Below are 24,100 nucleotides of genomic sequence, written 5' to 3'. Positions count from 1 at the left end.
AATCCAAGCTTACCAACTTTATCATACAATATGTCAAAATCACAAATACATAGCAAACTTTCTCCTTCACTCTATGTAAGTTAAAGCCATAAATTCTTACTTTCTCTGAGTGTGGGTTATCCAACCAGTTGACAACTCACTAGTTCACAAATGATAGCTTTCATGTAATTAATTTCAGATATAACAATTCGCCTTTCATCTTGCACTGGGATCTAGATTCTGACCTGTTTCCCTCACCATGTATTCCATTCAACAGCCTTAAGCAGAATAGAAATAAAGAATTACTTGATTTCTATAGTACATGAAAGGGCAAGAGATCATTACAATGTATTACAAAAACATCAATTGAATAATTTTTACAAGATAGACATGAGAACATAAACAAAAACATCACAATTTACAAGGACATGCCTATAAATAACAGTTTCATCTGTGCATTTGACATATCAGGACTTAGGTCATGACCAGTTCTGTAGAGACCTCAATTTTTTGAAAGAAATATATTTCCTTTAGTAAAATAATTTAATTTTTGACTTGCAATTTTAAAAGTATTAAAAAATTGTGCTATACATACTTGTCCTTAAAGAGCAAGCACAACTGAATAGTATGGCAACTTAACAGTATTGTCAGATTACTTATTTTATCTGGGCACCTATATAAATATCTACTTCCACTTAATGATTTGTAGACTGCCTAATCAAACAAGCAAATCAAAATTCTGTAGATGTTGCTAACAGTAAATTCAAACTCCTAATTAAACTATGCCTATTTTAGGGAAGTGTTGATTGTTCAGTAATCATTTAAAACTATACAAAGGTCAAACTGAAGCAGCAGAGTAAGTGGAACTGCTTTTATTTTTCTGGGGGGGTTTTGTTGCCAGTACAAAATGCTGACTCAGGAATTCTGGGAGTTGAAGTCCATGAGTCATAAAAGAGCCGAGGTTGCCTACCCCTGGTTTAGGCCCTCCAAAAATCTATCTCAGTAATTCTATAAAACCTGTCTAATAAATGTTGCAGAATTATTCTTATATAAATAAGTTGACCAGAAATGTCAATGGGACAAAAAAGAATTTCAAGTCAATCACATGTCTCCACATAGGCTACAATATTAAAAGCAAGATGCAACATGATGGAAGATGATAAAAAGAAAGATTATGTGTGAAAGACAGACGATGAACATTAATCCCTTTTCAAATACCATCAGTTTTAAAAAAGTGAGCATAAAGTTTATATATTTATCACCAGTACATAAGTCATAGGTGTTCTGGTATACAATAAAGAGGACTTTTTATTTCATTTAATTATAATGACAATAATTTGTCCTAAAACAATATGCCAGTAATACAGGAGATAACATCAAGGATGTGTGTACCAAGCCAACATTTCATCAAAACATGCATTGTTATGGTACAATACAAGTTCTGCCCCTTCTTTATTTGCATTTGACATTTTGATGCCAACACCCATCAATATGGAAAAGAGGTTACTCTTGTCTGTTTTGTTCCAACTGAATCTATTCCACCCAGTCGCTCTGAGATGTTGCAACCATTATTCTCTTTGCTAATATTTCCTCATATCTTTTTTTAACTAGTGTTATAGGTGTGTGTGTGTGTGTGTGTGTATATACACATATACAGTATATGTATGTATATGCATGTATAATACATACATACACACATAGACATTTATTGAGTATATTAACCTTAATAACTAACAGTCAATCTGCAAAGGCTTCTTTTCAGATTATAACTTCCCAAGAAACTAACTGGGAAGGGAACTTGGAAGTCTTCTAGTCCAGGGCTTTTCAACCAGTGGTACGGGTACCACCTGTGGTACATTGGTACTTGGCAGGTGGTATGCGACCATCCTAGAAAAGTGGTACCAGGGGAGGGGAATGAGCTACACCGGTGGAAGCAGCGCACAAGCCTGAGTGAGAGATGGCTGGAGCTGCAGGGCTGTCAGGGCTCAGTGGAAGCGCCAGGATCAGTGCCAGGCTCCTGCTGGAGCTCGGCGCTGATCCTGGTGCTTCTGCTGAGCCCAGAAGAAGCACCGATCAGCTGGAATGTTGCAGCATCTCCAGGGTCTTGTGATTTACATTCAGATGCTTGGCAACTGATTCATATTTATGACTGTCACAGTGTCCCAGGGTACATGTGAAGTGACCAAAACCTGCTGCAACCATCCAGCAGACGGGGGGAATAAAACACCACCCCACCCCACCCCCATTGCCAATCCTCAACAAAAATGCTCACAACAATGAAAACCTCAGACAGGAGGAAGAGCACCGCCAGGCAGGTGTCTTGCTCAGCTGTGGCTTGGGGGGCACTTTTTCAGTGCCACTGTAACTTCAAACAGTCACTAAGCAAACTGTTGTAAGTGAAGGACTACCTGTACTTCATCACTTTTTTCCTTTTTTATTTTTTTGGGGGTCATCAATTTTTTGACACCTTGCTAGGCGACGTGGTACTTGGATGTTGCCATATCCTAAAAGTGGTACAATGGGTGAAAAGGTTGAAAAGCCCTGTTCTAGTCCAACCCCCCGCTCAAGCAGGAAACCTTACACCATTTCAGACAAATGGTTGTCCTCTTTTTAAAAAACATCTTTTTGAAATTGTGTTATAACATTTATTTACAAAAAACAGTGGCAAGAAAATACCCAATGGTGTTACACTTAAAAAAAAAGATTAAGCTTCAAAAGAGAATGAAAAAATGGATAGCTCCATCTAAGATAGCAATTAGGTGCCAGAGAAAATCTGATTTGTAGAAAACATGTGAGGCATGATTTTGAGACAACATAAACTTGAATCCTAATCTCACTATATCTAGTTACTGCCTGTGCCTAGAAATCTGGTCAATTAGATTTCATCCTACACCCAGAAGAGATTACCACAGACATTGGGTTCGGACTTAATGTTTCCTTGACTTTCTTTCCCCAGAGCTAGCCACCGCTCCCATGAAAGATTCAAAAGCACAGAAGCTTCCAGGTATCTTCTCCCGCAAAAATTTTTCCTCAGGAGAAGGGAGTTCTTCACACTCAAGAATTTAGTCAACTCTCTTGGCTAATCTTCTAGGGGGGAACTTACTAGATAAGGCTTCAAGATGGCTAAACACTCTGGATTGCAACTCTGACTGGTTAATAACTGACCCCTGAATAGAATTGTTATAAAATACTGCTTTCACTGATATCTTGACAACTGAAAATGCATTGTATTACAAAATCTATATATTAAGATAAGAACTATATAAGATTTGGTGGTTTTGATTTTGAGATTGGCTGGTTCGATAAAGCTAACTACAGAGAGTGTGATATTGGCGAAAGATTATTTGACCGGGGGAGGGGGAAGAGACAAAATGGATATTGCATATTTATCTAAAAGGGACAGGAAACCACGCCAAATATTCCCATCTGAAAGATCTAGCCTGGAACATCAGAGATCTGCAGGAGTAATACTCCAAAACGAGACAAGTACTTTTCAGGAAGAACAGTACACAATGCTACAACAGATTCAAAGACAATAATTTCAAACCACAATAAGATCAAAAACAATTTTTTTTAATCCCATTTATATCCCGCCCTTCTCCGAAGACTCAGGGCGGCTTACAATCTAAGAAGCACAAATCAATGTGCTTAGCAATAGCCTTCATTCTATGTATATGCCTGCTTATTAGGGCTTTCGGGGCCCCCAAGCGGCATTTTTACAAAGTCAGCTTATTGCCCCCAACAATCTGGGTCCTCATTTTACCTACCTTGGAAGGATGGAAGGCTGAGTCAACCTTGAGCCTGGTGGGACTCGAACCTGCACTAATTGCAGGCAGCTGGTGTTACTTAAGGAGGCATTAGCCCACTGCTCCACCAAGGCTCTTTTGATGACATAAATGAGCACATCTTCAATCTAAACTTACAATTAAAACGTTCTCAGAAAACAGTGATAAAGAGTGAACAAACAAATCAGATAACAAAACACAAAGTAGAAGAAAGTGACTTAAATAGGGAAGCTACAAATGAAGAGAACTATAACTTAACACAAACAGAAAAAAATCTACAAGATTTTACTACAACAATGAAAATGGAAAAGATATTTTATCCGACAGGACTTCAAAACAAATTCGAGGATAAGAAAGAAGATTTAACAAAAATGGATTATAGAGCTGCCAGGAAAATCATCAAAGACTGGGAGGCAAAAAGCGTACATCCTACTCAACCTATCCTTCACTCTCCCAACAACACCCACAAAAGTACAGGAACTTCCTCGCAAGCGGAATATACTAACTTGGAAAGCTATATGGCAAATGAAGAAGACTAAAGTTAGACTTAAGAGATCTGATTCGACTTATCAGATGGAGTACTACATGATTAAATATTTGTTTGAATATGACTAAAAGAATAGATAATTTTGGATATAAAGGGGCCCTACAGTAAGAGATATAAGTAGTATAGTATTTTTATAACATATAAAATGTTAAAATACTGGGATGATGTATGTAAATTTAGACATTTAAAGGTAATTAAATTTGAGAGAATTATGACTAAGAAGAATGATTTGAATACTGAGGGGAAAGTAAGCTTAAATAAGATTTTTGAAAACAGGACATCTAGTGACTCAACAAGATGACTTTTACAAATATAGTTGAAATACAAGCCGTTCAGAAAAGATGTTATATGTGGATGTTATAGGACATATAAGTAGTATGGTATCTTTATAATACATGAAATATGAAAATATTGGGATGGGATATGTAAATGAAAAGTTTGGATATTTAGGCAATTAATTTTGAGCAAACTATGATTGATAAGAATGGTTTGAATACTGAGGGGAAATTAAGTTTAAATAAGAATTTTGAAAACAGGACACATAGTGACCTAACAAGATGACTTTTACAAATACAATTGAAACATAATTTAATTAAAAAAGATGTTATATATGGATGTCATTATCTGTACAAACACAAAAAAATGTTTATATACAACCTTGTATATATTGAAAATAGTATTATATTTATCTAAATAGTATTATATTTATCTACTGCTAAGCTTGTAAGCCGCCCTGAGTCTTCGGAGAAGGGCGGGATATAAATGGAAAATAAAAAAAATAAATAAATAATGTTGACAAAGGAGAATACCATTGGAAGAAGGGATGATCAAGGAAACATACTATTAATATATTGATTATGGAATTATAGAAATTGTTTTTTCAAATATATGAACCCAGACAACACGCTGCTTACTAAGCACTAAAGATTGTTATTGCAAAAAACCAATAAAATATATTTTTTTAAAAAAAGAATTTAGTCAACTGACCAACCTGTTCTAAGAAGCTGAATTCAAAATTCCAAAGTTATTCACACTTTCCCTGTTATCCATCAAATTAATCCACAGGCCTTATGTCTGAAATTCTCTGCTTCAGTGATGATTCATCTGATATTTTACCAGTTACTTTTTGTTCAAGAGAAACAGCCATATCCCTTGCATTCTGCACCTGTTCTTCCCTCCCCATCCCCCACTCTGGCTTTGGTGGTTGGATAAGAGAAGTACTAGATGGAACGAATTCTGGATTCTACACATAAGAGGGGACATCTACAATTCACTGAATAGAGGTCATATGTGTCCAACAATTCCATCTGAATTTCCCACATATACCTTGTCCCCATGAACTGCTGCTGCTATCAATAGACAATGACTCCCAGGATGAAGAAGACTCTTTGCTTCATGCTACAGTAGAGCCTCCAGTGATGGTTGCTGAATAACAGGAGAGGAGGGTATACCTTCCATATCTCTCCAGCTTTTTCTGTCATTTTATTTATTATTTATTTATATTCCACCCTTAATAATTTTTCTAAATAGCTCAAGGTGGAGAACATACCCATTATTCCTTCCTCTTTCCTATTGCCCTGCAGGAGAAAGGGAGAAGGGATTCTGTGTCCATTTCCTTAAGTGGTCTTTGCAGGTGGGAGGGGGGATGATTCTGAAGGTGGGTGTGCATGAATGAAAGTAGACTTGGCCTTGGGAATGAGGAAGGAACCAATGAATTGCTAAGAGGAACTTTCGGAATGCTTAGTCCTAAGAAAGCATGAAAAAGAAATTGAAAATAACCGTGCCCTGGTTTCATTTGGTGTAAGATGGGGCAGAAAGTAATCCTGACAGTCTTTCAAGATTCTCTTAATTTACCTTATAATAATAACGAATTTTCCTGAAATTCCTACTATGCCTGCTTCTTGACCCTGCCTTCTTCAAAGGGCTAAGACACGCAACAATTTGCCCATCTGACCAAGCAATCACTGAGAAAGTAAACCTTCCAATGTACTCCTTCCTTCACCATGTTCTTGGAACAGAATGGAGCACTTCTCAGGATGGAACAACAAACAGACTTCTCAAAATTCTACTTCTATTTAAATGTTTACCTAGAACCAGGCTGTGTGTGATTTTATTATTGTTACTGCCAAGCAATTGGAAATCTTTCCTCCTATGACTACAAATTACCATCCACCACCATTTCTGCCCACCAAGATCTGATATCAATTCATGTATTAGAATCAACTCCCGTTCCTCGCCCCAGCTCCTGCCAACCTAGCAATTTGAAAGTATTCAAATACAAGTAGATAATTAGGTATGGCTTCAATGGAAAGGTTACTACATTCCATACTTTCTTGCTGGCCACATGATAGAAGCATCTCTCACACAACGCAGCTAAGAACTGGAGATGAACACCACCACCCTGAGTCGGTCACAATTGGACCTAACCCTAAACCTTTATTAGCATTCTAACATCTAACAATTTTACAAAATATTAGGGGGGAGGGCAGGAAAAAGCAAATCCCTACCCAAATCACACAAATGATATCCCCATTAAATTTAATTTACTATATAAACTGTTAACATAAATTAAAGGAATTCTGATTATATTTTTATAGCAGTTTCAGGAAGCCTTGTGAAAACAAGTTATGCATACTGTAATGCAGAAAGTGACTATATTGCTTCATTCATAATAGATGGCATAGATCTAACACCAAGTGGCTGTTCTTTCAATTGAAAATAAAAAATGTAGCATTTTATATAATAATAATAATAATAATAATAATAATAATAATAATAATAATAATAATAATAATAATAATAATAATAATAGTAATAGTAATAGTAGAGTTGGAAGGGACCTTGGAGGTCATCTAGTCCAACCCCCCTGCTCAGGCAGGAAACCCTATACCATTTCAGACAAATGGCTGGCCAGTCTCTTCTTAAAAACTTCCAGTGTTGGAGCATTCACCACTTCTGGAGGCAGGTTGTTCCACTGGTTAGTTTTTCTTTCAGTTTAGCGTGGAGGCTCTGGAGGCTCGGTAGAGTAGGAGGGCTGAACACATGATTTCTGCCTGAACAGCACAGATTACAGGTGAGTAATCTGACTTTGTAGACTAGTGATTTGTGTACAGATAGGACAGTTTCCCAGTTTGAAAAGAGTGTTGCGAAAGACAGCTGCAAAACAAGTGTTGCATTGAACTAAGTTAGACATGCTGAGATGAAAGGAATCTCAGATGCACTTGCTCTGAATGTACCACCACTATTTTTGATTTTGTTATATGATTTGCGCACTGTTAGGTGTGCAGGCCGCTACTACTTCTTATTCTTAAGGCTCTCTCACACACAATATGTGTGTGTATGTGTGTATGTGTGTATGTGTGTATGTGTATGTGTATATACATACTTACGAAAAGTTAGAAGTACGAAGAGCAAGAATACTAAGTGACATACCTTTCCTATGCCAATGTCGAGACCAAAATATAAGACCAAATTGTTTCAAATTGAAATTCCACATCAATACCACTTCAACCAAACGCATTCTAAGAAGAACAGAAATGGCATTACTAAGAAATGAACTCCACAATAAAAGATTTCAATTAGACCAAACAAACAAGGACCTACTAACATTACATCTCAAACTCAGCAACATTATTCACCCAATACTATGGGACAAAGTGAAACAACTGGCGGTTTGGAGAGCAGAAACAGAGACCATCTATAAAAACAACAGACATTCAAAGAAACTCAAACAATTAGAGAACTACAACAACCAAACAACCACACCACAACAACATCTACAAGAAGTAGTGCATAACATCTCCCACAGAAGACTAACAACAGCAGAAACAAACGTCCTAGCAAAAGGTTTCAACTTCGCTGTTGCACCAAAGAAAATTCCCACAGAAACCATCATATGTGGAGTGGAAACCAGCTTAACTAAACTCAATACAGACGAAGCAGACCAAGTCAGACATGAAGTCACCCACATCCTATGCACAAGCAAACCACCCAAAAGCAACCTAACAAAAGAAGAACAAGCAGCATTGCAAAACCTAAGAAAAGACAACAGCATAATCATACTACCAGCAGATAAAGGCAATGCTACAGTGGTAATGGACACATCGGACTATGAAGAGAAACTGTCCAACTTACTCAAAGAAACTACATACAAACCTATATATACAGATCCCACAACCTATCTAGAAAAGACCACCAAGAAAAAGATAAAATCAACTTCTATAAGCCAAGAAATCCAACAAACAATCATTCCTAGGGAGAAGTCATCCAGATGCCCAAAACTATATGGCCTCCCCAAAATACACAAAGATGGAATCCCACTAAGACCCATAGTAAGTTCTATAGGCTCACCACTACAAAACTTAGCTAAATACCTAGCAAAACAATTACAACCTCTAGCAGAAATGGCAGCTTCATATGTCCAAAACTCATACCACTTTATAGAATTAGTGAAAAATCTACAGATAGACCAAAAAGACTTGCTAGTCAGCTTCGATGTGGTATCACTATTCACCCAGGTGCCAGTCCAAGAAGCTCTATCAACAATAAGAAGCAAATACCAACCACCAAACCATATTATAGAACTAGCAGAACACTGCTTATCAAACACATACTTCATACACAGAGGCCAGAGATACAAACAAATAGAAGGTGCACCAATGGGATCCCCTCTATCACCAGTTATCGCCAACCTTTTCATGGAAGAATTTGAAACTAACGCTCTAGAAAAGACTACAAACAAACCAAAACTGTGGCTCAGATATGTGGATGACACCTTCGTGATCTGGCCCCACGGAAGAAAGGAGCTAGAAAACTTCCTAACACACCTGAATAGCCTACATCCCAAAATAAAATTCACCATGGAGATTGAAACAAACAACCAGTTACCTTTCCTGGATGTACTTATATACAAAAAACAAAATGGAACTCTAGGACACACAGTCTACCGAAAGAAAACACACACCAACCGTTACCTCAATGCGCAATCACATCATCACCCAGCACAAATAAATTCAGTAGCCAAAACACTAATAACAAGAACCAGACGCCTTGCAGATGAAACACATATACAAACAGAACTACACACCCTGACAGACATATTGACAGCAAACAAGTTCCAAAAAAACAAAATCACCAATATAATTCAGCAGCGGACTCCGAAACAGAAAAACATCCAAGAAGAAGAACAGAACAACGGACGAGCCATCTTGCCCTACATAAAAGGAACAACCGACAAAATCAGTAAAGTACTACGCAAACATAACATCAAAACCGCATTTAACACTGACAGAAAGATATCAACCATCCTGAGAAATCCCAAAGACAAAATAGAACTGGAAAACCAGGGCATATACCAAATCCCATGCGCCTCCTGTCCAGCAACATACATCGGACAGACTAACAGAAGAATAGAGGTACGTGTAGAAGAACATAAGAACTCGGTACAGAAGAAAAATCGAACATCTTCACTAGTACAACACATAAACACTACAGGACACAACATCAATTTTGAAGGTACAAAAACAATCGCCAAAATAGAACATCTCAATAGCAGAATAATCAGAGAAGCCATTGAAATAGAAAAACACCCAGACAGTATGAACAAGCGAGACGACACCTCCCGCCTACATGCCATTTGGAAACCAGCATTGATAGACAAACGAATTTCAGCAAACAAGGATTTAAAAAACCAACAAACAACCCCAAATGCCACCAGCCCCAGCAAGACTCATCCACACCCAGAACAAAAACTCTCCCACACAGAAGACAGAACAAGTCAAGCAAAAGTGCTATCACCCAAGCAGAAGAACGCACACACGAACCTGACTGACCCATACCAGAGATGCATGGCGGGTCCTCGAACTCGGAGCCAAGCCAAAGCTTTGGAGGCCACTACACAGCCCACTCCTCAAGACACCAAATCACAACACTCAGGATATTACGACACAACAAAAAACCCCACCCATTCAGAACACACCCCACCCAATCAGAAGACAGCCACGCCTCCAACCAATCGGAAGACAACCACACATCCACCCAATCAGAAGACAGACACGCCTCCACTCAATCAGAAGACAACCACGCCTCCACCCAGTCGGATGACACCCCCACCCAATCAGAAAGCAGCCACGCCTCCACCCAGTCGGAACACAGCCCCACCAGCAGTTGGAAGGAAAGGAACAGACAGACCACGCATTGCTCCTGAAAGCAGCAGGAGGAATACTCCGGCCTGATGATGACGGATGGGATTTCGTCGAAACGTCGCCACAACTTTCTGAAGATGAAAGGAACGCGGGAAGAAACCCGAGACTCTAGACCTACACATACAGACACCCGCGAGAATCTACGAAAACAAATATCATACCTCTACGGGGAGGACATCTACCAACTAACCAGGACTTACGAAAAGTTAGAAGTACGAAGAGCAAGAATACTAAGTGACATACCTTTCCTATGCCAATGTCGAGACCAAAATATAAGACCAAATTGTTTCAAATTGAAATTCCACATCAATACCACTTCAACCAAACGCATTCTAAGAAGAACAGAAATGGCATTACTAAGAAATGAACTCCACAATAAAAGATTTCAATTAGACCAAACAAACAAGGACCTACTAACATTACATCTCAAACTCAGCAACATTATTCACCCAATACTATGGGACAAAGTGAAACAACTGGCGGTTTGGAGAGCAGAAACAGAGACCATCTATAAAAACAACAGACATTCAAAGAAACTCAAACAATTAGAGAACTACAACAACCAAACAACCACACCACAACAACATCTACAAGAAGTAGTGCATAACATCTCCCACAGAAGACTAACAACAGCAGAAACAAACGTCCTAGCAAAAGGTTTCAACTTCGCTGTTGCACCAAAGAAAATTCCCACAGAAACCATCATATGTGGAGTGGAAACCAGCTTAACTAAACTCAATACAGACGAAGCAGACCAAGTCAGACATGAAGTCACCCACATCCTATGCACAAGCAAACCACCCAAAAGCAACCTAACAAAAGAAGAACAAGCAGCATTGCAAAACCTAAGAAAAGACAACAGCATAATCATACTACCAGCAGATAAAGGCAATGCTACAGTGGTAATGGACACATCGGACTATGAAGAGAAACTGTCCAACTTACTCAAAGAAACTACATACAAACCTATATATACAGATCCCACAACCTATCTAGAAAAGACCACCAAGAAAAAGATAAAATCAACTTCTATAAGCCAAGAAATCCAACAAACAATCATTCCTAGGGAGAAGTCATCCAGATGCCCAAAACTATATGGCCTCCCCAAAATACACAAAGATGGAATCCCACTAAGACCCATAGTAAGTTCTATAGGCTCACCACTACAAAACTTAGCTAAATACCTAGCAAAACAATTACAACCTCTAGCAGAAATGGCAGCTTCATATGTCCAAAACTCATACCACTTTATAGAATTAGTGAAAAATCTACAGATAGACCAAAAAGACTTGCTAGTCAGCTTCGATGTGGTATCACTATTCACCCAGGTGCCAGTCCAAGAAGCTCTATCAACAATAAGAAGCAAATACCAACCACCAAACCATATTATAGAACTAGCAGAACACTGCTTATCAAACACATACTTCATACACAGAGGCCAGAGATACAAACAAATAGAAGGTGCACCAATGGGATCCCCTCTATCACCAGTTATCGCCAACCTTTTCATGGAAGAATTTGAAACTAACGCTCTAGAAAAGACTACAAACAAACCAAAACTGTGGCTCAGATATGTGGATGACACCTTCGTGATCTGGCCCCACGGAAGAAAGGAGCTAGAAAACTTCCTAACACACCTGAATAGCCTACATCCCAAAATAAAATTCACCATGGAGATTGAAACAAACAACCAGTTACCTTTCCTGGATGTACTTATATACAAAAAACAAAATGGAACTCTAGGACACACAGTCTACCGAAAGAAAACACACACCAACCGTTACCTCAATGCGCAATCACATCATCACCCAGCACAAATAAATTCAGTAGCCAAAACACTAATAACAAGAACCAGACGCCTTGCAGATGAAACACATATACAAACAGAACTACACACCCTGACAGACATATTGACAGCAAACAAGTTCCAAAAAAACAAAATCACCAATATAATTCAGCAGCGGACTCCGAAACAGAAAAACATCCAAGAAGAAGAACAGAACAACGGACGAGCCATCTTGCCCTACATAAAAGGAACAACCGACAAAATCAGTAAAGTACTACGCAAACATAACATCAAAACCGCATTTAACACTGACAGAAAGATATCAACCATCCTGAGAAATCCCAAAGACAAAATAGAACTGGAAAACCAGGGCATATACCAAATCCCATGCGCCTCCTGTCCAGCAACATACATCGGACAGACTAACAGAAGAATAGAGGTACGTGTAGAAGAACATAAGAACTCGGTACAGAAGAAAAATCGAACATCTTCACTAGTACAACACATAAACACTACAGGACACAACATCAATTTTGAAGGTACAAAAACAATCGCCAAAATAGAACATCTCAATAGCAGAATAATCAGAGAAGCCATTGAAATAGAAAAACACCCAGACAGTATGAACAAGCGAGACGACACCTCCCGCCTACATGCCATTTGGAAACCAGCATTGATAGACAAACGAATTTCAGCAAACAAGGATTTAAAAAACCAACAAACAACCCCAAATGCCACCAGCCCCAGCAAGACTCATCCACACCCAGAACAAAAACTCTCCCACACAGAAGACAGAACAAGTCAAGCAAAAGTGCTATCACCCAAGCAGAAGAACGCACACACGAACCTGACTGACCCATACCAGAGATGCATGGCGGGTCCTCGAACTCGGAGCCAAGCCAAAGCTTTGGAGGCCACTACACAGCCCACTCCTCAAGACACCAAATCACAACACTCAGGATATTACGACACAACAAAAAACCCCACCCATTCAGAACACACCCCACCCAATCAGAAGACAGCCACGCCTCCAACCAATCGGAAGACAACCACACATCCACCCAATCAGAAGACAGACACGCCTCCACTCAATCAGAAGACAACCACGCCTCCACCCAGTCGGATGACACCCCCACCCAATCAGAAAGCAGCCACGCCTCCACCCAGTCGGAACACAGCCCCACCAGCAGTTGGAAGGAAAGGAACAGACAGACCACGCATTGCTCCTGAAAGCAGCAGGAGGAATACTCCGGCCTGATGATGACGGATGGGATTTCGTCGAAACGTCGCCACAACTTTCTGAAGATGAAAGGAACGCGGGAAGAAACCCGAGACTCTAGACCTACATATATATATATATATATATATATATATATATATATATATATATATATATATATATATATATATATATATATGTAAATTACTAACAAAGAATTAAGGGAGACTGAAATGCATTTCAGTCTCCCTTAATTCTTTGTTAGTAATTTACACAAATATATGAACTATCCGGTGTGACTACAGCCTGTTCGATGGCCTTCAAGATAGGCTGAAAACAGGAAATAAAGATTTGCCCCATGTTTGGGGCCTAGCAAGGTAATCTAAATAGTTAACATTTGACATACATACATATATATATACATATATACACACACACACACATATACATATATACATATATATATATATATATATATATATATATATATATATATATATATATATATATATATATATATATATATATATGACTGAGTAACACTAGTTTAAACAAAAGATTTACTCATTCAGGTGTGAACTTTTGCCATCTGTAAATGTGAAAGGAGTACATAAATTCTGTATAACTGCAGGTAAATATGCTTTAATGAAACTGCTTGATGAAAGACATTAGTTCAGCTCAGTGAGTCAGCACACACACACACACACAAGCCTATATTCAGGGAGTTGAAGTCCATAAATAATTCTCAAGATTAAGAAATTTTTAAGCATATGCATAACATATTCACTAATATCTGCATAACAAAATACAAATAGTTCAATGAGTATGTTTATTGATCAATTTTATTGATCAATTTTAAAGCAGAATTTGCAACAAAATCGTGCAATGAGTTTCAGTCGGTCAGATAGCTAGTACCCAAGTGCTTTCAGTGTCTTCCATTTTTCCCTATCTTATTTTTCAAGGATTTTTTCTTTACTAACAAATAAGCAGCTGCTATCACCCATATTTTGATCTGATTATGTGCCATCACCTTGGTGTTCATTCTTAATGACTACATAGATTTTCTTAATGCAATTTTAGAAGAGATATTCTCCAATGTCTCGTGCCAACACTGCAAACCAAAGTAGCAGTGAAATGCAAAATTGTGGACCCCACCAAGAACAAGAAGATTCCCCAATGTCTCTCATACATCAGATGTCTCTTCTAACATGGTGCCTTATGCAATATCTGCAATTAGTGATCCACAAGTTTGCCGGGTGAGCAAATCTGATCAACATGGCAAATGCAGCAAATAAAAAATGAGACTACTAGTTTCTGATATCACATTAACAATCAGAGACAAAGTTGTATTTACTTTTAAGTGCCTTCAAAGTACAGCATCATTGATAAGATCTTGGTCTTCCCCAACCTGAGAATTTTGATTATGCAATGTAAGCTACATATTCTAATTGGTTACTCAAATCAATGAGAAGAATTTTCACTGAGCTTTTCTTAAACCAGGTCCTGGTTTATATAATAATGTCATACAGTTAAAAAAGTAAATAAAACTAACTTTATATTGTGACTGATATTGGGATGAAACTGTAAACTAAAATAGTAAGAAGGTTCACAGTGCAAAAATAACTACATCAAGTTACCAAATAATACATTAGGCTACATCATTTAGTTTTAGGGAATTGTGCCCTGAAAAATAAATAAATAAATAAAAATATAAATATAAATGTGTGTGTGTGTGTGTATAAACTTAGTTGAACAAATGAAACTAAAAGACACTCGTCAACAGTAGTTCCTAATCTGTGTGTGTGTGTGTGTGTGTGTGTGTGTGTATAATTATACAATCTATAATTTATAAACTATTCCATAATTTCAAAGTGTATCACATGAGAACATGCAGTAGCCAAAATAAACAAATACATCAATTCTGCTTTCGACTGGCATAACTGGTTCTGTCAGAAGACTTTTTCCAGGAGGAGAAGCTGCTGTATATTTATTCAGTTAATCTCTTCTATATGTAATCAGAAATGTGAGAGATTCCTGTAGAGTAATACCGTAATTAATTTGTATCATTTTTTTCACTTTGGAAAAATGCCTTGAAGCTGAATTCTAACCATATTTATACAGAATTTGTATCATAGTAAATTCAAATTATATTTCTACCAAAATGAGGTAGCACATACATAAAGCAATACACAATTACATCACAATGTGTGGAAAATAAATAAAAATTAAATGGAGAGAAGATAGCTTCTGTACATACTGCATTTCAGTTTCTTATTCTTAAGGCTCATTTCAGTTTCTTTACTTTGAAAAGAACAACTAAAATGATGCGTATCAAAACACTAAAAAAAGGAGCATCCTCCAGATTATGCAAGCCAAATTGTAGCATTTTGTGTCACTGCAATTAGTATTTAGCAGATAATTTTTGAATACATAAAACACTACATTTTTTGATATAAAATAAATCCTATCAGAAAAATGAATATAACATGAATATAATGGCAATGACTTAATACTAAGTTGCAGACTCCTATGAAAGTAATTTTGTTTTGTTTTATAATTATATTGCTCAATTTTAAAGCAGAATTTGCAACAAAATCATGCAGCGAGAGTTTCAGTCAGTCAGATAGCTACCCAAGCACTTTCAGTGTCTTCCATTTCTGCCTTATTTTTCAAGGATTTTTTCCTTGCAGCTATCACACATGATATTTTGATCCGATTATGTGTCATCACATCGGTGTTGATTCTTATTTACATAGATTTTCTTAATGCTGTTTTAGAAGAGATATTCTCCAGTGCCTCATGCCAACACTGCAAACCAAAATAGCAGTGAAATGCAAAATTGTGGACCCCACCAACAAGGTCAATTGTGACTCCTACAAATCAATGTTGACTCTTTGCCATTCAATGATGGATTGAGATGACAGATCTGTTCACATGAAATTCACAAATTGTCCCTTAGAATTTTATTTTATTTTTATTTATTTTAATTCCATTTATATCCCGCCCTTCTCCGAAGACTCAGGGCGGCTTACAAGCTTAGCAGTAGCCTTCATTCTATGTATATGCCTGCTTATTAGGGCTTTCATACACCCCCCCAAGCGGCATTATTACAAAGTCAGCTTAATTGCCCCCAACAATCTGGGTCCTCATTTTACCTACCTCGGAAGGATGGAAGGCTGAGTCAACCTTGAGCCTGGTGGGATGCGAACCTGCACTAATTGCAGGCAGCTGGTGTTACTTAAGGAGGCATTAGCCCACTGCTCCACCAAGTCCCTAGAATGACTAGATTAGCAAAGAAAAATAATAATTCTAAAATATGATTTGGCATTTATTGAAAAATATGTAATGCTATTTTCATAGCTATATGGACAATTTACAGGAGAACTGAGATGGAGAACATCTCATTTATATATGAGTTTTATATTCTGTCTGTGAACAGATTAATAATTTGAATACTATTTAACATTTAACTGATGTAGTATATTTTATAGAGGGGAAAAGATCTGACATATCTAATTCAGTTGGTCATGTAGTTCAAAAGGGCAAGAATTGCTTATTTATATGCTATATTTCCATAAAATTAATCAGAATCTTAATACTATTAAAAATGAAAAATCACTAGAAGTAGGATTCAACCAATTAAACATTCAAAAGACGTATCTCCTGAGATTTCTGCAAAGCTGGCAAATGATGGATGAGCTTTAGTGAGATGTCACCATGATTCCTTTCCTCTCATCTGGTGCCTTCCACATATTTTGGATCATAATTTCCCATCAGTAGAAATGTTTTACCTCTGGCAAACAACTAGTGGTAAAGTATACAATTGGCTTGTCACATAATATCACTCTGCATAAGATAACAACATTCTTAAATTAGGCTCAAATTAAATATTTGAAGCAGAGAAAATATGGCACATAACAGTGAGTTGCATCCATCGTATAATTGTGGGGCTCTCTGGTAAACCCTGAGAATTATTTTACACAAGGAGAGAATATAAATCTTTTAATAAATAAATTCATTTTCAAGGCTTTAAACTAAATGCCAAATGACTGCCAGGGCATTATTATAAATAGACGAAATAAATCTGGAAGGACTTATCAGCTGTGTTTACACAACATGCTAAATCCAAATTAAGAAAATGTAATTGTTATTTTGACGGAACATGTTATACCCAACAAATAAACCATATTATGGATTAGCATGCACCTTGGTTTTCAAAACAATGGCTCAGTTCCAAAACACAATGAAGCAAAAATTATTCAATTTTATTTTAATTTGCTATGAGCATGAACTTAGCTCTATTTTGTTTTAAAAAGAGATAATTAAAGCCTTTATGCACCAAAAGGGTAAACAAAAACAAAAACAAGGTAGAATTGGTAATATGGAAGGAGTAGGATATCACAAACAAATGTTAAATTTGAATTAGGGAAATTAAACTTCTGTGCTACTATTAACATGATTTGGTGGATGAAGGCTATTACATGCTTTCTCTTTCATCTCACAGGGGTTTTTGCTGTAAATGCTATATTCTTGAAAGAAAGATGAAGACTATTGTGATATCGGTTATTTCACATTAACGAATACATTCATTAAACTTTTCTCATGTTGTGTAGCCCAGAAGTCCCCAATTTTTGGGCACCAGGGACCAGTTTCCTGGAGAGAGGTTTTTCCGCAGACCAGAGGGTGCATGGTTTTGTGTGCTGCCTACATCTCACAGATGGGGCTTTGCTTGTTTGTGCGGAATGCCATGGCCCAGTACTGGTCCATAGACCGGGGGTTGGGGACCCCTGGTATAGCCTACAGCCTACCACTGCTCATTTTATAATAAAAACTACCTTTCTCCTAGAACAGACATGTCAAACACAAGGCCCGGGGGCCAGATCCGGCCCGCAAAGTGGTTTCATGTGGCCCACAAAGCCATCCTGGAAACAGTGAGGGAACGGCCCCCACTGCCTTGGCCCTGGCCCAGAGACCCTCCTCCTGCCAGAGACCCTCAGATCTGTCCCACTCCTGCCCAGGCCCCCATAGGCACCCTTGATGCGAACGATGTAGAGCTGGCCATGCCCACCCAGTAGGCCATACGCACTTTAGCCACACCCACCCAGTAGGCCACGCCTACCCAGGCCACACCCACCCGGCCCCCTGAGGGCAACCGCAATGCTGATGCGGCCTTCAATGAAATTGAGTTTGACACCCCTGTCCTAGAATCTGGTCACATTTTTTTTTCTTTTCTTTAGAAGTAGAAATATTTACATGGCTATATTTTCTCATCAATAAATTATGTTTCTCTGTGGGACAAAGAGAGCCAGTTTGGTGTAGCGGTTAAGACATCAGCCTAGAAACCAGGGGACCATCCCTGCCTTAGGCATAAAGTCAACTAGGTAACCTTGGGCCAGTCAGTGTCTTGCAGCCCAAGGATATAGGCAATGGCAAACCAATTCTTAAAACCCTTGCCAAGAAAACTGCAGTCACTTGTCTGTGCAGCCACCAGACATTAACACACGAACAATAAAAAGGAGAGAAACCTAATATAAATATATAAATCCTTATCCAAGCAATCTGACATTGTAGCAAATAAATACATATTTACCTTTATAAACATCTATCTTGTTTCTGACATGCATTTTTTAAATCCTAACCAGATCAATCAGATTACTTAATATCCTGGGGCAAATATAAATCTGAGATTTCAACTGTAGCAACCAAGTGCTTGTCTTCTGCCAATTATTTTTGTTAAGATCAATCAAGTTTAAAGCACTTGGGGGAAAATTTACAGATTGTTGCTCTTATTTATTCACCAATCACTGAAGACTTTCTTTAATGTTTTAAAATAGGTAAGATAAAGACGCTTTGAATTAAATTCAGCTCTTGGATATGGCATTTGTGTAAGTTTCTTCACATTGTTCCATTTCTACTACCAAGTCTATTCAGTCTTCTTCCAAATCATTTTTCTTGATTCCCTCATCCAGCCAACAGACTAGGAATTCCCAAATGGTCCTTAATCCAAGCCAATCAGGGCCAACCCTCCTAAGTTCCAAGATAAATAAAATGTTTACTCTTTAAACCAGTGCTTCTCAACCTTGGCAGCTTTTAAGATATGTGAACTTCAACTCCCAGAATTCCCCAGTCATCATGGTTGAGAAACACTGTTTTAAACAAATAGGCTGTAGCAGCTTCCCATTAAATCAAGATCAATACTGAAAAACAACAGAATGCAAGTGATGGGGTAATGCATCAGGTCATAAATAACATATGATAACAGCAGAGAATAAATGAAGGGATTAAGATTTCAGATACTAAGATCAACACTCAACAGAAAAACATACAAAAGATTAAATATGAGTGCTATTTTAATTGGCAGTCTACCAGTTTTAACTTCAGAAAGGTAACGAAGATTTGCTTCTCATTAATTTCACTATGATTTCTTGAAATTATGATGCCATTAAAAATGAAAATTATAGATCCCCCAAATAATGGTTTATCCCAGGGGTAGGCAACCTCGGCTCTTTTATGACTCATGGACTTCAGCTCCCAGAATTCCTCAGTCAGCTGACTGAGGAATTCTGGGAGTTGAAGTCCATGAGTCATAAAAGAGCCGAGGTTGCCTACCCCTGGGATAAACCATTATGACAGTTTACAAGTAGCATCCGAAGAGAAAAGGAGAGAGAAGAATAAATGAAAATTTCCAAGCTACTTCTTTATGTCCATAGTAAGAGTTGAGCAGCCTAGCTTCTTCCCTTATAGTTCTATTTGTCACCAAACTTAACAACTGGAACAGAATAGAAAAGGAGAATCTGATCAAGGTGCAGAAATAGCTTTACATTTTAATTGATGGTTTCATTACTGTATGTAGTTTCAGCATTAATAACATCTAAGTGCTTTTCTAAACAGTTACAACTTACAAACATCATTTAGTGACCATTTGAAGTTATGACAGCACTGAAAAAAATGACTGATGACTAATTTTCACTTATGATTGTTGCAGCATCCCCATGGATGCTTGCTTGATCAAAAATTCAGGTGCTTGGAAACTGGCATGTATTTATGACACTTGCACTGTCCCAGGGTCATGTGATCACCATTTGTAACCTTCCCAGCCAGCTTCCAACAAGTCAATGGGAGAAACCCAGATTTCCTTAACGACTCTATGATTCACTTAACAACTGTAATGATTCACTAAACAACTGTGACAAAAAGGCTGTAAAATGGGGTAAAGGTAAAGGTCACCCCACACATGCGTGCTAGTCGTTTCCAACTCTAGGGGGCCGGTGCTCATCTCCGTTTCAAAGCCGAAGAGCCAGCATTTGTCCAAGGACGCCTCCGTGGTCATGTGGCCAGCATGACTATACGCCAAAGGCGCACGGAACGCTGTTACCTTCCCACTGTAGTGGTCCCTATTTTTCTACTTGCATTTTTACGTACTTTCGAACTGCTAGGTTGGCAGAAGCTGGGACGAGTAACAGGCGCTCACTCTGCTACGCGGCACTCGGGATTCAATCTTCTGATCGACAAGCTCAGCGTCCTAACCCACTGAGCTGCGTCCCTTTAAAATGCGGTACAACTTAACAACTGCCTTGTTTAGCAACAGAGGTTTTGGCCTCAATTGTGGTCATATATCAAGGATTATCTGTAGTGAGTGGTATTTCAGAGGTTGAAATTGGCAAAAATTGAGTCCTCTATTAACCTAAAAGTTGGTTGTATTTATTGGTTGTATTTGGGCATTATGGTTTAATCTCTTCTTAATTTTTGTATTTCAGTATTTTAGTATTTATTGCCCTGTTCACCGCCCTGAGTCCTTCGGGAGAAGGGCGGTATACAAATTAAATTAAATAAATAAATACATAAATAAATAAATAAAATAAAAGGCAGGTTTAGAAATTATTGTCCCAAACTTCACAATAAGAAAATGATACAAGTCCTGATTTCAAGATTAGTGCCAAGATTTGGTTAGTTGTCTTCAAATCAATAATGAAACTCATCATACTCATTTTACTTTACAGGAAAATCAAATACATTTATTCAAACTCTACCAAAGCTGCACTAGAGTATTTTGTCACATTGTAAATTACCTTTCAGGGTTCTAAATGTTTTAAGATGAAACTCTTAAAATAAGTCAACATTTGCTCTAGGAAGATGGGACAAGTCTTTTGAGATATATGAAGCAGTCTTGTTGCTGTCAGACTGAGTCACAATATTGTGCAACTTCAGGGATTTGTTATTGGCCCATCTGTCAAAGTAGAAACTATTGGCATCTTCCATCTCCAATCTTTCTCAAGCCTACTCTGGAGGAACTCTGCACACAGCATGAGAGTAACCAAAGAGAAGTCTCACTGTGCAACCAAAAGTCCATTCATGTAATATAGTGGGCAAGATTAGTTCTAAATTTAACATGGAAGCCTACAAATTAATATTTATATGCTGCCTGCAGTTATGCTAAATTTTGTACAGAAAATAAAATTGTCTAGTACTTTAGAGGGTTTACAAAATAGGATGCTGTACATTGCAACCAATTCTACACTTAGAGAAAACAATATTAAGAGGCATTTTATACTTGTATTCTTGAGCTTATCAGGCCTAAAATATCTTCTCCCCTTCAGAATTCTGTACTAAATAAATTTATTTAAAGAGGAATGGGTGCATAGTAGATAAAAGGCAGATTCCTTCATGTGGAACTCAACTCCTGGCAAAGTCATGCCATGCTCTAGCAATCCTCTTAGTTACAGTACAAAGGAGGTTGCCACTGCATTCTTCTAATGTGTTTTAACTCCTTAGCCTGTCTTTTAGCTTTGAGATTTCCTAAGTCTCTTATCCACCTACTAACCAAGCCCTATTCATTTTAGCTTCTGAGCCCAGACAGGTGCAACAAGTCACCTGTGAACCAGGACAGTGTTTAGACTTCTAATTCAACTTACAGATATGTACTGGTGGAAAAATCAAATTACAACAGTATCAATGCATAACAACTAATTCCTCTTATATGATATTTGCACATGATCCCTTTTTTCATTGAAGTTCAACTCAAATCCTTTTTTGCTAAATATTAGAGCCACAAAGTACAGAAGATTCTTTGAACATGAAGAAAATATTTTCTTCTCATCACCCTGTTAAAACTGACTCCTCTACCTACATGTTGGAGTAAGTGGAAACAATTTGGAGATGCCTCAAACCCTGTCATTTCTCATGACAGCTGTTCAAAGCCTTTTTGGAATTAAGCGGCACATAAATTGCAGTAATACATACATAACTGGTCAAAATTGAGAACTGCCTATAGCTTTCTCCTGAGCTCCTAATGTAACAGTTACCAGCCCAGGAACACCTTAAATATGAGGTGGGCACGTGCAGAGTGACACACATCTCAGAAATGAGATTACCGAAAAGCTTCAGGGTAAGATTTAAACCCTAGTTTGTTTCCTTCTGGGTTTATTTTTTTCCTCTTGAAGATACCCAACCCCCATTCGGGGCCCTTTTGGATGCCACTTACCTGGACCTCTGCAGCTCAAAAGCGCTGGCGCCCACCGGGCCTTGCTCGACGCAGCAATAGTTCTGCGGGGCGGTTCTGGCGAAGGAGACGGGCAGGATTCCCTGAGTGAAAGAGTTGAGGCGACCCCTTGCACAGGGGGTCCCAGAGGAGCCCGGGAGGGCGGCGGCGGCAATGGACACCTGCACGCTAGCAAAGGCATCTTCGTCCTCGTCCTCCTCCTGCTCGTCGTCTTCGCCCTGCTGCGGCTGGCCAGCCGCTCCCAGGGGGCTCATGAGCTTGACGTTGCTGCTGCCGTTGCCGCCGCTGGCATAAGCTCCGTACTGTTGCGGGGCGGGCGGCTGGAAAGCGCTCAGGTTGCCCCGACGAGTCCGCGTGCTACCGCCGCTGCTGATACCGCAGGCTGCAGCAGAAGCAGTCCTTGCAGCGGCTGCCGCGCCGTCGTCGCTTTCTTCGCCGCCCTCCTCGCCCTGCAACACCGGCCGGCCGTCCAGTGAGATATTCGTTAGGAAGGAGAGAGCAGCCTGCCTGCGCCGCGGGTCCATGCGCGGCGGCGGCGGCGGCTTCCTTAAGCAGGGCTCCAGCTGCTGGTGGAATGTACTGCCGTCGCCGCTAATACCACCGGGGCTGCTGCTGCTGGTGGCGGCGGCGGCGGCAGGAGGAGCCGCCGCCGCTGCCGCCGCCGCCATTGTCTGTGGCACTCACTCGCTCGCTCGCCCGCCCACCCTCCGTCCCTCCCTCAGAGCGGGCAAGAATGAGACTTCGAGCGGCAGGCGCGACCTCCCCGGCGGCGAGCGGAGGGTTAGCAGCAAGCTGAGGCGAGGCGAGGGAGCGCCAGCTGCGCGAAGCAGGGGACTTTTGGCTTGCATGGCATGTCTTCCGCCTCCCCCCCCCCCCGCTGCCTGCATGGATAGAGCGCCCGAGTTATGCACCCCCCCCTCCTCCCGCTCTTCCTTTCCTCCCCTCCTCTGGCTCCTGCCTTTCTTCTCTCCTTGGCCAAAGTTATTAGCGTTTATAGGTGCACTCGGCCCGCCAAGCGCTCGGCGTAAAAACACGGCAATCACGTGTGGGAAATAGCTTGGGAGAAAAACAAAAGCTCGGCC

At 39.2% G+C, this 24,100-nt stretch overlaps 1 protein-coding gene across 3 annotated transcripts in view; it reads right to left on the bottom strand.

The window, feature by feature from the left end:
• The window catches only part of CABLES1 (Cdk5 and Abl enzyme substrate 1), a 76,283-nt gene extending 52,439 nt beyond the window's left edge, over positions 1-23,844 (bottom strand). For all 3 annotated transcript variants that reach the window (XR_014026006.1, XM_081324438.1, XM_081324439.1), the window contains exon 1: positions 23,001-23,844. Coding sequence is in view for 2 of the 3 variants with exons in the window: in XM_081324438.1 (XP_081180564.1) it covers positions 23,001-23,686 (686 nt within the window). In the remaining variant the exon portion in view is untranslated. The remainder of the gene's footprint in view (positions 1-23,000) is intronic.
• Between the last annotated feature and the right edge of the window lie 256 nt (positions 23,845-24,100).

The sequence above is a fragment of the Vipera berus genome (assembly GCF_964194415.1).
Source record: "Vipera berus genome assembly, chromosome: 3".
Classification (NCBI taxonomy): Eukaryota; Metazoa; Chordata; class Lepidosauria; order Squamata; family Viperidae; genus Vipera; species Vipera berus.
The sequence above is the reverse complement of the archived record's forward strand: the minus strand, read 5'-3'. Positions and strand labels throughout refer to the sequence as shown.